The sequence below is a fragment of the Motacilla alba genome, chromosome 5, assembly GCF_015832195.1.
Source record: "Motacilla alba alba isolate MOTALB_02 chromosome 5, Motacilla_alba_V1.0_pri, whole genome shotgun sequence".
Taxonomy (NCBI): Eukaryota; Metazoa; Chordata; class Aves; order Passeriformes; family Motacillidae; genus Motacilla; species Motacilla alba.
In genome coordinates, this window is record NC_052020.1 from 28,402,551 (window position 1) to 28,416,625 (window position 14,075).

The 14,075-nt window shown below is 45.7% G+C and overlaps 2 protein-coding genes across 4 annotated transcripts; one reads left to right on the forward strand and one right to left on the reverse strand.

Annotated features, from left to right (window-relative positions):
- The first annotated feature begins 175 nt into the window (after nt 1–175).
- On the forward strand, nt 176–6,675 carry SLC10A1 (solute carrier family 10 member 1). The gene is made up of 6 exons (XM_038136808.1): nt 176–821; nt 958–1,504; nt 2,285–2,495; nt 3,458–3,636; nt 4,571–4,767; nt 5,807–6,675. Exons 2-6 carry the CDS (start codon nt 1,101–1,103, stop codon nt 5,932–5,934), a joined length of 1,119 nt encoding a protein of 372 aa, XP_037992736.1. The 5' UTR covers nt 176–821; nt 958–1,100; the 3' UTR covers nt 5,935–6,675.
- A 1,329-nt stretch (nt 6,676–8,004) lies between these two features.
- SRSF5 (serine and arginine rich splicing factor 5) lies at nt 8,005–12,561 on the reverse strand. Of its 3 annotated transcripts, none has more exons than XM_038136812.1 (8): nt 12,390–12,561; nt 11,810–11,956; nt 11,561–11,631; nt 11,267–11,362; nt 10,851–10,920; nt 9,478–9,551; nt 9,054–9,164; nt 8,005–8,888 (listed from the first exon to the last, which is right to left on the reverse strand). In XM_038136812.1, the coding sequence occupies exons 2-8, from the start codon at nt 11,933–11,935 to the stop codon at nt 8,642–8,644; spliced, it is 795 nt and encodes a 264-aa protein (XP_037992740.1). In that variant the 5' UTR covers nt 11,936–11,956; nt 12,390–12,561; the 3' UTR covers nt 8,005–8,641. The 3 variants fall into 3 exon arrangements, with proteins under 3 accessions (XP_037992740.1, XP_037992737.1, XP_037992738.1); XM_038136809.1 differs by having other exon boundaries at nt 8,005–8,891; nt 12,390–12,553; XM_038136810.1 differs by having other exon boundaries at nt 8,005–8,891; nt 11,810–11,953; nt 12,390–12,552.
- Between the last annotated feature and the right edge of the window lie 1,514 nt (nt 12,562–14,075).

The following is a 14,075-nucleotide window of genomic DNA, read 5'->3' on the forward strand; positions in this document are numbered from 1 at the left end:
ACTTGGGCAGCCCTGGCTTGTGCCTGGTAGTCTTGCAGATGCCTACAGAAAATCCAAATGCACACAGTGCTGCAGGCCTCCTTGCCTCGCCTGCTCAGCCAGAACCCAGCAGCGAGCCAAGGCACTACTGTGCCACCACAGTGACACAGGGGGCTCAAGGCACCACCTGTGACTTACTGAAGGGCCCCTTGTCCCCAAGAATGGCAGTGTGGTGCTCACAAAGATGTAGGAGAAGCCATAGGCGTGGATGTGCAGAGCCACTGAGAGCCACAGGCACTGCTCCTTCCCACCCGATGGGGATGCCTGTGCTGGCCTCCTGAGCTGTTGTTGGTGTTTTTCCGGCCTGGCTGCCAGCCTGGAAAACAAAGTTCCCAACCAAAGCAAGAGCAAGTGGGGAGGAACACGGAGAACAGCTCTGACATTCCTGCCTGCCTCCAGCAACGTTTCCAGAGCAATAGGGCTGCAGAGGCTGAGCCTGCTGAGCTCCCAGATGAATAGAAGCAATGGACATGTAACTGCAGCCTCATAATACCCTTCAGCAAAGGAATTAGAGCTCAGCCACAGTGCAGCAAATCTCCCCAGTTAAAATCCCTTCCCCAGTCCTGTTAGTACAACTACCAAGAACAGCAACTTCCCTCTCAGTGAGGCTCTATTAGACCCAGGGTTTATATCCTGCAAGCAGAGGATGGGATTTTACCTAGGGGGATTTTCTTGAAGCAGGAGCACTGAAGAGTACTACTGCTCACCAAGCCCAGCCAGGAAAGCATGGAGCAGCGGGTGATCTGCCAAAGCTTCCTACAGCTGCATCCACTGGCACTAAGGTAACAGCGTCCATTTTGCTCTAGTTTAACACGCTCAGCTCTGTTTCTAGAGTCCTTCCCTTGACCTAGGGGATGGCTCAGGTCAATCTGAAGGCAATAAATGCCTTAAATGAGATGCGGATTTCTGTTTCAACAGGTGCTGAAGGCTAAGAGTGCTGTCCTGAAAGAGAGCTCATGTTTTGCTTCCCTTAATTTAATGTTATTTGGACTTTTGAATCAATTCTTCCCTCACCTTCCCAGCCACTTACAGAAGAAGGGACCTCCTAACCCCTCAGCAGGATGAACAAGAGCAAGGGAGCTTTTGATAGCCCAGAACTTTGGAGCCCAGGTTGCACGCAGAGCAGCACCTCCCTGACCAGTCTGGCACCACCCTTTGCAATTGGACAGCAGGCTATGGACACAGCCCTGAATGTAATCCTTATCGTGGTCCTCCTGGTCATCATGGTGTCTCTGGGATGTACAATGGAGATAGCCAAAATCGCGACTCACCTCAGGAGACCTAAAGGTGTGGCAATAGCCATAGTGGCTCAGTACAGCATCATGCCCTTGACAGCATTCGTATTGGGCAAGCTCTTCCAGATGGGCACCTCAGAATCCCTGGCCATCCTCATCTGTGGCTGCTGCCCAGGGGGAAACCTCTCCAACATCTTTAGCCTGGCACTGAGAGGGGACATGAACCTCAGGTAAGGAAAGCTATGTACCTGTTCATTGTCTAAGCCAATCTAGTTATATGGCTGGTTCAGAAACTAATTTAATCAACATTAGGAGGCTCCAAGAAGCTGGACAAAGACTGAAATACTAAATCCAAAACATTTTTAAAGCACCCATATTGCTCAATAAGTTAATTTGTCCCTGTTTTACAATGGCACTTTGTACCTTTCTGTGAATCATTGGCGTACTGCTCTTGATGGCATGGGTGCAGGAACACGTTTTCATCTTCACGTAGCCGTACATAGAGCATATAAATATATATTATATATTTATATATATATTATTTATATATATATAAAATATATAAAATATATATATGCTGTGTCTATACATGCAGTTCTGTGTGCACTGATCATGCTGCCTGAAGAGGCTGCATCAGTGAGAAATGTTGAACTAGCAGAACACCACTCTCCAACAAACCCTAGCGATAAAACAAGATCCAGCACAAAAATACAAAGTATTACTTTTTTCTCTCAGTTGTGAATTTCTGAAATGTGACCTGTACCCTTGTCATGGGTACGTATGTACCCTTTCTCAGCATGAATGAAACTTGAGTCATCTTCTCCCTTCTCCATTCATATCACATCCTTCTACAATCTGACAGTGATGCTGGGGAGATTTCAGAGACAAGTTGGGGAAAAGCAAGGTAAAGTCTTCTATTAAAATCATCTGTCCAGGCAAGTAATCAGATTAGCATATTCCATTTTTTAAAAGTGTTGTTCTTCTACTGAGGGGTCCTTTCTTCATCTCAGTGTTGTAATGACTGCATGCTCCATGGTCCTGGCAATTGGATTAATGCCACTGCTTCTGTACCTTTACTCGGGAGGACTGTATGAGGCTGATTTGGAGGGCAAGGTACCTTACAAAGGAATAATCACATCCCTGGTGCTGATGCTAATCCCCTGTGCCATCGGCATCGTCTTGAATGAGAAGAAACCACAGTACACTGGCCTTATCACCAAGGTAAGAAGTATCCTGTGCTAGTTGCCTTTCAATCAAGGGCCTTGAGGAAGTTTTCAGAAATAGAATCACAGACATATTAACTTCTCTAAGACATGCCACAAATCAATGAAAAGGTTGAGGACAGAGCTCAAGACATCCACTTCAGCACTTTAATGGTTAAAATATTTGCCCAAGGAAAAGTCCTCCATCTTTTCCAGGCAGACATTTTGTCGCCAACTTCCTACATTGCTCTCCTTTTGCTTCAGTTTTAACTTTGGAAATTTTTTGCTACATCAGCACTAATGAACCTCATAGGCACTGCCCCGAGCTACTGCTGCTACCAAAACAGAACTCAGATAACAACCAACCAAACAACAATAGCTATCCCAAAACAAATTAAAATCACCCCACTGTTCTCAGAGGTCTAACACAAGGCAAAAATCAAATCACAAAATTGCTGCTCAAGTCATTGAGATACCTATCCAACAGAGGCCACTGTATCACCAAGTGCCCACTTATGCCTGGAATCATGTCCCTGCCTCCTTTATACATCAGGCATTCAAAAAGCAAAACGGAAATTCAGACAACCACATACACCATTGTCTAACTCAAGAACTCCAGTAGGCTCTACCTGTGAGTAAAGTGGTTTCCTCAGCATCTGCTTGGGATAGACTAGAGCTACAAAGGGGCCTGGACAGAGACAAGTAGCAGTGCTTGAGAAACAAGCAGCTTGTGCAGCAAGAGCAGTCATTTTGCATATAGACTAGAAAGGTATTTGGTTATTTAAGGTCTCTCTTGGAACTAGCCCAGGATGGTCTCTTGTTGATTACTGATAACATTTATGTCCATGAAAGGCACTTATGCCCTCTGTGTACTTCACATGATGGATAAAGAACTGCTTTGGGTACAGCTGCTTCTAACAGCTGAGGAAATTTTTGCTGGGGATTTCTCTCTCGTCCACACCTCAATCACTTTTATTTTAGGCAGGGATGGTTATGCTTCTACTGTCATCTGCTGCTATAATTGTTCTGTCTGTGGCCAGTATGGGAAACTGTATCATGGTTGTCTTCTCACCACCTCTCCTGGGAACTTCTGCCTTAATGCCCCTTACTGGATTCCTGCTGGGCTACGCTGTCTCTGCAGCCTTCAAGCTTGATGAGCGGTATGTTCTTCCACACCTCCCTCCCCTCTCTCTCTCATCAGGAACTGAGAGGTTTGGCAGCTCTGCTTTGCAGAGCAATGGTGAAAACATGAGTTTTAGGAATATACGTTCGTAGAACACTGACCCCATTCACCCAAAATAGTATCTAGGAATACAACCAGACACAGTACAAGCTGGTCCCAAGCCAGTGACTCCCACAGCTTGAGTGGGAAGAGAAATTACTTTAACCTCTGCTTGGCTTAACTGAGAGGGGAGGAATAGCTAAGCAGGTGTTTTTGGCACATGCACCTGATCACCATGGAAGGTTCATTGAAGAAGTAGAAGGATGGTTTTGGCTTAAGGGCACTAGTGACCTGGTAAACATATTACCACCCTCTGCTCCTGGTAATAAAGCTGGGGTGAAAAAAATTATTAGCACCAGAAAAACACCAAACCCAAAAAACTGAGAAATACCAACAGAGTTCAAACCCCAAGTTTGAGATCATTCCTCAGCTGATTACTACCTCAAATCAAGTCAGTGTGTTCTCAGCTGCAGCCCCAGGAATTTAGAATGAAAACTTAACATATAAAACCTGCTCCTCCTTTTCTCCTCATCCTACATAAACCAGGTAGAAATCCTCCTAGTCTTATTTTATACCTTCATATGTTGGACTCCTACCACCTCAGGAGATTACTTCCCTGCAGGAAGCTGCGGAGTTCAGAGCAGGACACAAGGCCTCCAAAACCATTATGAACAAAGGTCACATTTGTAACACGATCTGTCTCTGCCCATTGCCAATGGAGCAGGAAGCTAAACCTTCTAGGGATTGCAGTATCCTTCCTGACAGAGCAGCTTTTAGCCACAGGCAAGTGCACCATCTAGGTGGGCAGGGTTCTGTTTCAATTGTTTGGAAGCAATTTAAATCTGTAATCTATTTAACTTTTTCTCCTTCAGGTGCAGGCGAACAGTGTGCATGGAAACTGGCTGCCAGAATGTACAGCTTGGCTCAGCTATCCTCAAGGTCGCCTTCGCCCCAGAGATCATTGGCCCCCTGTACTTCTTCCCGCTGCTCTACTTGCTGTTCCAGCTTGGAGAAGGATTTCTGCTCATCCTGGCCTTTCGGATCCATGACAGAATAAAGCAAGCCAATGGCAAGTACAGCTTTGCTCCTTTGTATCTTATACTTTCCCCACTAAGCCATACATGCCTACAATGTCACTACTGATGCATCACTGCTTTATAAAGGCAGAATCCAGGTGCTCTTTAACTAGGGATTACATACACAGCACATTAAATTCAAATCAGAGTCAAAAATTCAGAGGGAACTGAAGACCTTAGAAATTCCATGGACTTCTTGCATCAGCAGGATGTTTCATACAGCTACATACTATCAAAACTATCAGTGCTCAGGTTTTCACAGTCTGGTGCCTTAAGCTACAGTGGACACCCAGTGAAAGTCCTGACTTGCACTGAGTACATGCAAAGAACAGAAGTGTTTGTGTGTGGCTAAAACTACACAAAAACATTACATGTTCTTTAATGCAACGAATCCCAGCTTTGCTTCAAGCTGTTAAGTGATTCCCGGAGAGGACAGAACTGCCAAATACTGCAGCCAAAGAACGAAACATTTGGGTCTTTTGCTAGAAAAGTACATTTTAAAAAGTACATAAACTTCATTTAAAAATATATACAACATTGGTACAGATGACAACATTGGTACAGATGTGAAATAGACTCTTCTCCAACTCCAGCAAGTCCCTAATTCCAAGCTCAGCTGACTGCACAGATGGCTGAATGAGAGCCTCCACCCACCACCCCTCTGATGCTGCCAGCACTTTTCTCCACTGCCTTGAGAGAGATGCTGCAGAGTAGCTGCTACAGAGCTGCCCCAGGATCACTTTACCACATCTTATAGCTTTGCTGGAGAACAACTTAATGGTGGGGAAAACACACTCATTTGGGTCCTTGGGTGGGTGTGTGGGGGTGTGTGTGTGTGTTCAGAGCAAAGCAGTTGATACCGGAAACAGACAGGCAGGTGCTGGCAAGACTATAACAAAAAGGTGGTATTCCAGCCTCCAGGTCATAAATGACTGGAAACAAAATGGCTTCAGTCTTTCGGCAGGAATCCCAAGTTCTTTCCTCTACTGGTTTAAATGATCCAGCAATTCTCACATTTTTCTCTTTCTTCAGATGCAGCAAAAATTATCTGTGCAGGTGTGGACACATTTAGTGCTCAAGAAATAAAATTAGTGTCAAGACATTGCAGAAACACTGGAAAACCAGGAAAACAACATATGGATTCTGCAGCCAGCTCATAGGTCTCCAGCTGTTCTGTCAAACTTATCGATATGCTCACTGCACAGCAGCCGCAGAGCCATCTGCACCCATGCTGTAATTCCCCAAAGACCTTGCTCCAGACTAAGCCTCGCTCTGTCAGCCCAAAAAGGAGACTTTCAGTGACTTCAAAATCATTGTGACAACCCTTTGGGAGAGTGGAAAAACATGCCAAGTGACTGTCCCAGTTTTACCTGTAAGAAAATCACTGCCTACATCAGTTCCCTTTCTTAATTTCACTTACCTGTAACTCTCCTGCTGGTACATGATGGAAGCAGATCCTGACAGCATCACTGCAGAGTAATGTAATTTCTAACAGACCCAGAATGAGCTGTGAAAGTTTCTCCATGCAGAAGCCAGTGAGATCGAATGCACAGACAAGCAGCCCATGAGCTGTTGGTTTCTCCCATCCTCCAACAGGTACTATGTGGTACCACTGATCCCCCAGAGCAGAGGCAACACAAACCATGATCACGGCTACACAAACTGCCTTTGTATGCTGAGTTTGGGCCCAGCAAGCTGTACCTCCAACACCAGATGAACCAGATGAGCCTTCTGTTGTAGCAGTCAGTAAACTCAACACCACACCTGTTCTAGACACCACCTAGGTATGGTCACACTACACACACAGTACCAGGAAACACTGACATCTCCAATGTCCAGACTATGCCTTGTAACCCAAAGCAGTTTATCTTAATTAACAATAAACTGGTTTGTACCAAGAACCTACACTAAATAAACAGCGTCATTTCTTACTCAAGAATTCAACGTAAGCCTCCATACTGCGAGGCCCGGGAGTTTAACAGGAAGCTCGTCATTACCACAGCCAGCTCCCCAGGGAAAATGCAGGCACCTGCTCATGCTGCTTGCACAGCAAGTAAGTGGTATAGTCTAGAAACACAATTCAGAACAACTATTTATAGAGCAGGTAGTACTTCACATTTAGCCTGAAAGAAGTCTGTGATCCCTTTCATCATATCAAGTGCCTTCAGCCACCTGGGTTCCAGTTGAAGCCAAGTCCCACTTGGACACAGATGCCCATCATTGTCTAAGTTAGAAGGGTAACTGACTCGAGATCTCTACACAGCTGACCTTCCACCCTGATGAGTGTGATTGCTATCTTTACCCCTGCAAGTTAGAGCCCTCTACACACCTCTTGGGGTGATCGGGGAATGCAGCCTCCCATTCTTCAAAGCTGACTGGTAACAACCCACTTAACTGTGGATCCTACCTGCCCTCAGGCCCGCTCTCAAGAGTGCCTGGCAGCCCAGTACACTGACACCTCGACAGACAGACACACATAGCAGTACAAGAGCTCTTCTTCCTTAGCTTGGCACCTGAGACTCTGCAGCAGCAGGGAGAAAGGGCAGCAGGGCTGCAGAGGCCAAACACCCAACCTCCCACAAGGCCAGACCTTGCTCCTGGAGGAACCACTTTGCACTTCCTACGACCTATCCAAATCTGAGCCTAGGCTACAAAGATCTTTTTAAAGGTTTCTACAGATTACTAGCATAGCTTTGTAAAGCACTTTATAAGAAAACACATTATTTAAAAAAGTTAATTACTAAGTTCTTCTGGGTGAGGGCTTGAGAAATACAGGTACTGCAAAGGACTGCTGCCACGGGAAGGCACAAACACTAAAATACAGAACCTCATGGTACTACTGCTGCATTACTGCCACCCACCAACTTAAAAATCCCTCTTCCCCCAGAATGAGGACTAATGCTCACAAAAATGGTTTATCTACACTTCAGTGTTCTCATACAATACACAAATACTAATGAAGCATGCTGACTACATGTCTTTAACACTCCACACTTATTATCCCAAGCCATTAAAAGCTAAATGACTAATCCACTCCACTTTTTGCTATGAACTATGACAGCCTAATTATCCATGTTCTTATTTCAGAACACAGAGACATCTAAGGACATCACACAATGTATTTAAAAATGCCCTAAACAGTTATCACTTTGGCAGCTTCTTCTTTAACAAATATTTTAACACAGTCAAAACCATTTTATTAACACCAAGAAACAAACTAGAAGCAGAAATGTTTCTTTATACTTTATTTGAACTATTTTATTCTTAGGTATCAAGAAATAAGAGTGCTTTATAGAATATTATTACCACAGGGCAGTGAAATGGGCATCTTCTTAGTGTAGTGCAAGTCATATTAAATGAAAATATTTTAAAATAAAGTTTTATTACCAGTACCAACCAGCACTTAATCTGCTGACCTATAGCTGAAACAATGTCTCAAAAGCACAAAAAAATACCCTCTGCAATAAAGCTTTATATACAGCACATATAGAGCTCTAAGATGTCTAAAGCTATTAGTCTGAGACATTAATGTTTTTAGTCGCTATTCACAGTTGAATATACTGAGAATTAAGTGTTCAGGTGACTTTAGAGTACAAAAAAATTTGTCTGGTTCAGTTATAAAGAGCTCTGCCAATATACACAACTATACACTTCAGACATTCACAAAAAATGTGAGCAAGAAAAGGGTTATCAAAAACATTTAATACAATTAGTCAATAACCCTTCCCACCACGGTCCACATCTACAAAGTTCCCCCTTCCCTCCCCTCTCCCCATCCAAACCCTTTCCCACAGAAAGTCACATACTTACCACAAGTTTTAGCAAGTATGGTTTAAAAAAGGGCCCCCAGGGCAAGTTATTTATAGTTCAGTTGCCACTGTCAACAGATCTGGACCTCGATCTAGACCTCTGCCGGTCTACGGATGACGGAGATTTGGATCTGCTGGAAGAACCACGTTTCTGGCTCTTGTTTGGCAGTGGAGATCTGCTAACTGACCGCGACTTGCTACGGCTCCTGCTCCGTGACCTGCTGTAGGACTTGCGGCTGCGGGAACGAGAGCGGCTGCGAGACCCGGATGAGCTCCTGCTGCGTGACCGTGACCTGCTCCTGGACCTACTGAGGAGCCAACAGGGAGAACCTGTCAGTGCCAGCTGCGGGACCCCACGGGCCCCGGCCAGAACCAAGCCCTGCACAGCTCTCCAGCTTGGCTGCTTGGTCACTGACTCCAAAGGTCCTCGCTGAATGTTCAAGCATTATTAAGAGAGTAGAAATCCATACCTGTGCCGTTTGCTGCCTTCAATTAGTTTGATTTTCCTTCCGTTTATTTCTTTACCAGAAAGCTTTTCGATAGCATTCTTTAAATCACTGTAAGAGGCAAATTCAACCACCCTATGGGGAAAAAAAACCAAACATACATAAAATTTACTATTACAAGTTGTACTTACCAATAGAAGCAAAATTTACACTGGGAAAAAACTAAACAAACAAAACCCCAAAGCCTACACTGCTCAGTGTAATTATCCCTCATCATCACTGAAGCATGAAAAATTCCCCATCTGAAACATTTCCCACATGGATTTTCAAAGGGTAGCTAAATTAAGTCATGAACAGCTGCTGACACTGAAAGTAGCCACCTTCCCTCCCCAAATATTACATATACAAGTTACTCTACAGCTTTCAAGAGATCGCTTGATAGGCTTACCCTTCATTTAACTTAGGTCTGTGTGCATCTGCAAAGGTTACTTCCCCGGCTTGCCTCATGAAGTCTTTGAGATCCTAACACAAGACCACTTTTGTTACGCAAAGAAGTGAAATTAACATTTACTTATACAAAAGCAGTTTAAAGCAAACAAAAGAAACTTATGACTACTGAAAGAGAAGTTGTTAGATAAATCACAAACATGGCAACTGCCACACTTGTAATCAAAATTGCATTATCTGTATCACAATCTGTATCAGGGCACGAAATAAATGAGAAAAGCATTATTGCTTTAAGCAAAATGCTAATAAAAGGGTCTTAACGTTAAGGTAAATATTAGTCTAAAATGATTTCATAGATTAAATAACAAAGAGAAAGAAAGAGAGAGAAAAAAAGAAATAAAAAGCACATTTTTAAATCTACTGAATTGACTTTGAAATACTACCCATATATTTTTGGACTATTTCAGTCTCCATTTACATTACAAGTCTTATACGAATACAAAATTACATTTACATAACACCAATTATTTTGTGCCCCATATGTCATTAAAAATATAGTTTACTTTACCTTTATAAACATTTCCCTAGGCTAGCCAAGCAGCAAACTGCATTAAGCGACCGGAGATACCGTCATGACATATGCCCGACTGGCTCTTCGCCACCCACTTGCCGAACACTACCCAGTCGATGGAAGCCATTAATCGCACTGCCCTCCCTATCAGGAGACTATGGATGGATCCATTCTCTATGCTTGATGTCACCAAGGACCACTTTACTGCGATCAGGATTCCAACGACCACCTAATTTCCAATCTTTCAACTCTTTTCGACCAGGACCTCGTTATTCGGAAGCGTTACAGGAAGAACAGCTCTCAACTTAGGAATCAGATCTCGTTAACGCTCTGGGACCGCTGCAATGTGGCACTTTAAGGAGTGCATCGATTACGTCTAGACCGGCAAACACAGATCTAGAGGTGGCCAAGTGACATTGTAGGAGCTGACTGGAAAGTCAACCAGGCCCGACCAAGAGTGACCAAGACAGAACGATTAGGATAACCCACAGGCACTCCTCGTCATAAGGCCAACGACACAGATAGGCTGGCAAATAAAGGGTTTAATATGTGGTTAAAATGGATTTTAAAAACAAGAAAAAAAATAAATATATATCCTCAAACATATAAATTTATTATTATTATGAATTAACGTTAACTAGCTTTCATTCAAAATATTTAAGTTATGTTACTAAAAATCGTATTAATTACATAAACATTTTAATAAATTAGATTTTAATTTAATTAATTATTTTACAAAATAATTACATTACATTACATACCCATTAAATGAAGTCAAAATAGTTAATCATGTTTCAACAAACCTGCCAGCTGACACGGGAAGACAAATTTTCCACTATGAGGCGATTTTCTGTTCTTAGAGGTGGGGCGTTTCTGTTTTGAAACAAACAATTCAGACTTCTATCAGTAACTGCAACATAACCACGTTAGTATTAACGAGGGCTGTACCAAGAGCTGGTATCAGCGTATCATCATTAGTACTATGACCTGAGCTATGTAATGGCCTGAGCAATCTAGGGCAGGCATTAAGTACTTAGGCGAGGGAGCGTAAGGATGACAGGCATATCTGAGAAGTTCTGTAATCTTCACTATCCTGCTGCCACATCAAACAACTTAAACGGCAAATAACACCTTTTCATAGCTCATTGCAGCTCACATTCTCTGGGGTGAGCCCAAAGCATTCTTTTTTTAAACTGCACTGGCTGAAAGCTGCACATACCTCCTGTCACTGCGTGGGCGGCGGCTACTGAACCGGTCAGAGTACCTCCCTCTGCCTCTGCCCCTAGAGCGTGCTCTGGCATGCTCAATGGTCACCCTGTGAAGAGAAACATACAACAAAACACGTGTTTTTACATATGTCTTCTTTTGTATACAGTTGTTTTCTCAGGACAAAAACAAGATGTACCAAACAAAAACAGAATAGTTTGAACAATACTCAAAACACAATTCAAGTTCAAATTTATTTTTATTTGAGATGCCCAAGCTTGTACAGCCATGAAATAGGGTACCTCACCTCTCACTGCAAAGTTCTTTTCCATCCAATTCATAAACAGCATCATCTGCATCCCTCGGATCCTCAAACTCCTGCAAAACGAAGACAACAAACCCAAGCAATTACATTCCAACGAACGAGCAGATGCTTATTTATCACGTGGTGTGCCTTGATGGGCACGTTAATGATTTTCTTTCGAAGTAGCTTCATAAACCTCAAACGCGAGTGACCACTAAACGCGAGAGGGGAAGGGAGAGGGGGCGCACTCACCACGAAGCCGAAGCCCCTCTTCAGGTCGATGTCACGGATGCGGCCGTACCCCTTAAAGAACCTCTCCACATCCTTCTCCCTGGCGGCCGGGTTCAGCCTCCCGATGAAGACGCGGCAGCCGCTCATGGCTGTGTTTGCGCGGCCCTGCTGCGGGGAGAGGCGCGTCAGGCCCGCCCGGTGACTCAGCACCGCCCGCCGCCGCTGCCGCACTGCGCCAGCCGGCCCCGCCCCCGCCAACGGCCAATGGGAAGGCGGCGGGCGGACACCGCCTCACCCCCGCCCAATAGGAGCCCGGCGCTCGGCCTCCGGCCCCGCCCAGCTGCCTCCCCTCCCAGTTAGCCCCGCCCCCCAGCCCAAGAAGAAAAGCAAACGCCATCGCTCTGCCACAAAATGGCGGCCGTGCCGCACCCGCCTCCGGCACCGGCCCTGCCGCGACGCGCACCGTGCGGAACGGAGCGGCGACAACGCCGGCCGGAGGTCCGCGGGCCGGCCGGGCACGCAGCGGAAGCGCCCCGCACCGCACACGCTCCGCTTTCCCCGCGCTCCGCTCCGTGGGCAAGCCCCCGGAGCTTTTACGAACCTGGGCTATGGGTCTCGGTGCAGGCCGAGCCGGACGGTTGCGCGGTGCGGTGCGGCGCGGCAGACGACCGGCGGATCGGACGGGCGGATATGTCCTCCCCCGGCGACAGACGGCTCGATCTGCTGCGCAACACCGGCGCTGCACCGCGAAATGGAGGCGGCCCCGCGCGTCAGCGCCGCCCCGCGCGGCCATTGGCGGGCGGCGGGCACGCCCCTCCCCGGGGAATCCAGGGCAGCGCGGGGGGGCCGCGCCGGCGCTCCGCAGCTGGGAGCCATGGGGGGGCGGCTGAGGGGCAAACACCCGGGGCAGCGCGGGGCCTGGGCCGGGAAAGCTGTGCCGAGGAGCGAAACACAACCATCGGGGCTCCTTTACTCATCCAGTACACAATGGGCTAAAACCTGTGCCGCTCTTGTGTGCGGGCAAGGGCTTGTGTCAGGCGTTTCTGGCTACTGAGGAACAAAGAATGAGAGGAGGAAAATATATAAGGAGCTCCTGATCTGCCTAAATCCTCATTTGGAATGAGATGTGTAATGACAAGGGAGAGAGCTGAGCTTTGTCTCCATTTTACATTAACTCCGCAGAATTTATCATAGCTTGGCTTCTAGGTGATTGCAGTAAAGGCAAGAGAGTATCTCAAGGGGTATTTGAACTGAAGAAGACATCTGGAAGTTGAAGATACACCCAATAGTTTTCCAGTACCGAGGCTGCAGCTCTGTGACCCTCCTTACCAGATTTGTGCACTGCTGGATCAGTTGACTTTATGCAAAAAGCCAGCAGGTACAGCTGCACCAGGCTGCCTCTTTTGATGCATTTTGATAATTACAGTGTGTCCTTTTAATAGCATTTTCCTGGCTTGTCGCCTGGAGTCCCATGCTGCTCTGAGTCCCAGCCCCTACCCCTTCCCTTTGTGGACCATCTTTGTTACTCCCAGGGTCTGTTATTAATAACCTCTTTGGGATGAATTTCTCTTTTTCATGCTTAGTCACTGACATCTATTTCCCTGGAACAATACAGCACGTGATGGTGCTGACATCATAGCTTTATATGACTGCCCCCATAGTCACTCCTCAAACTGCAACAGCATGCAGAGTACCAAAAATGGGAAAGTTATTTCTGCTGCATGCGATGATGAGAAAGGCTACCATGTAGCTAAAGGTTTGGCAAGGGCACTGCCAGCATCACTTGCTTCTCTCTTGGGTTCCAAAGATGCACATGTCCGTCCTGCGCAGAGGTAGCATCTGCGAGAAAAGCCAGGATGATGCACAGATGGGAAAATCTGCAGTACAGGGAGGACTTTGAGCAAGGAAAGACAATGCTGGTGATTGTCCCTCTGGATCATAACCTTTGCCTGCTGAGGAAGATACATTCAGATGTGCCATCTAACATTTAAGAGTGCTAATTTCATAATAAGTTACAGAGCTTTAACAGGTGCCATAGGAACAGGCAGTTCTGTTCCTGTCAACACGAGGACTCTCCTGTCTGCAGAGTGAGCTGGTACACAAAGGTAAACCAGCAAAAACTAGCAGTGGAAAAGACAGCAAACAGACTTCTGAAGGTTTAACTCCAAGAAAACCAGCTTGTAGTGGGAGAAAAACAGGAGTTAGCACTGAATAGAGAAGAGAGGAAGGGGCAGGAGTGGCCCTGTTAAGGAAGAGCTGCTCATTTTAGCAGTGAAAAACTGCTGTT

Coding starts and splice junctions, on each gene's coding strand:
- SLC10A1 (XM_038136808.1), top strand. CDS start 1,101: ATGAACAAGAGCAAGGGAGCTTTTGATAGCCCAGAACTTTGGAGCCCA. Junction 2,496..3,457: donor ACACTGGCCTTATCACCAAG/GTAAGAAGTATC, acceptor CTTTTATTTTAG/GCAGGGATGGTTATGCTTCT. Junction 4,768..5,806: donor CAGAATAAAGCAAGCCAATG/GCAAGTACAGCT, acceptor CTCTTTCTTCAG/ATGCAGCAAAAATTATCTGT.
- SRSF5 (XM_038136809.1), bottom strand. CDS start 11,935: ATGAGCGGCTGCCGCGTCTTCATCGGGAGGCTGAACCCGGCCGCCAGG. Junction 11,632..11,809: donor AGAGGGGCTTCGGCTTCGTG/GTGAGTGCGCCC, acceptor TTCGTTTTGCAG/GAGTTTGAGGATCCGAGGGA. Junction 8,892..9,053: donor GAAGGCAGCAAACGGCACAG/GTATGGATTTCT, acceptor TTGGCTCCTCAG/TAGGTCCAGGAGCAGGTCAC.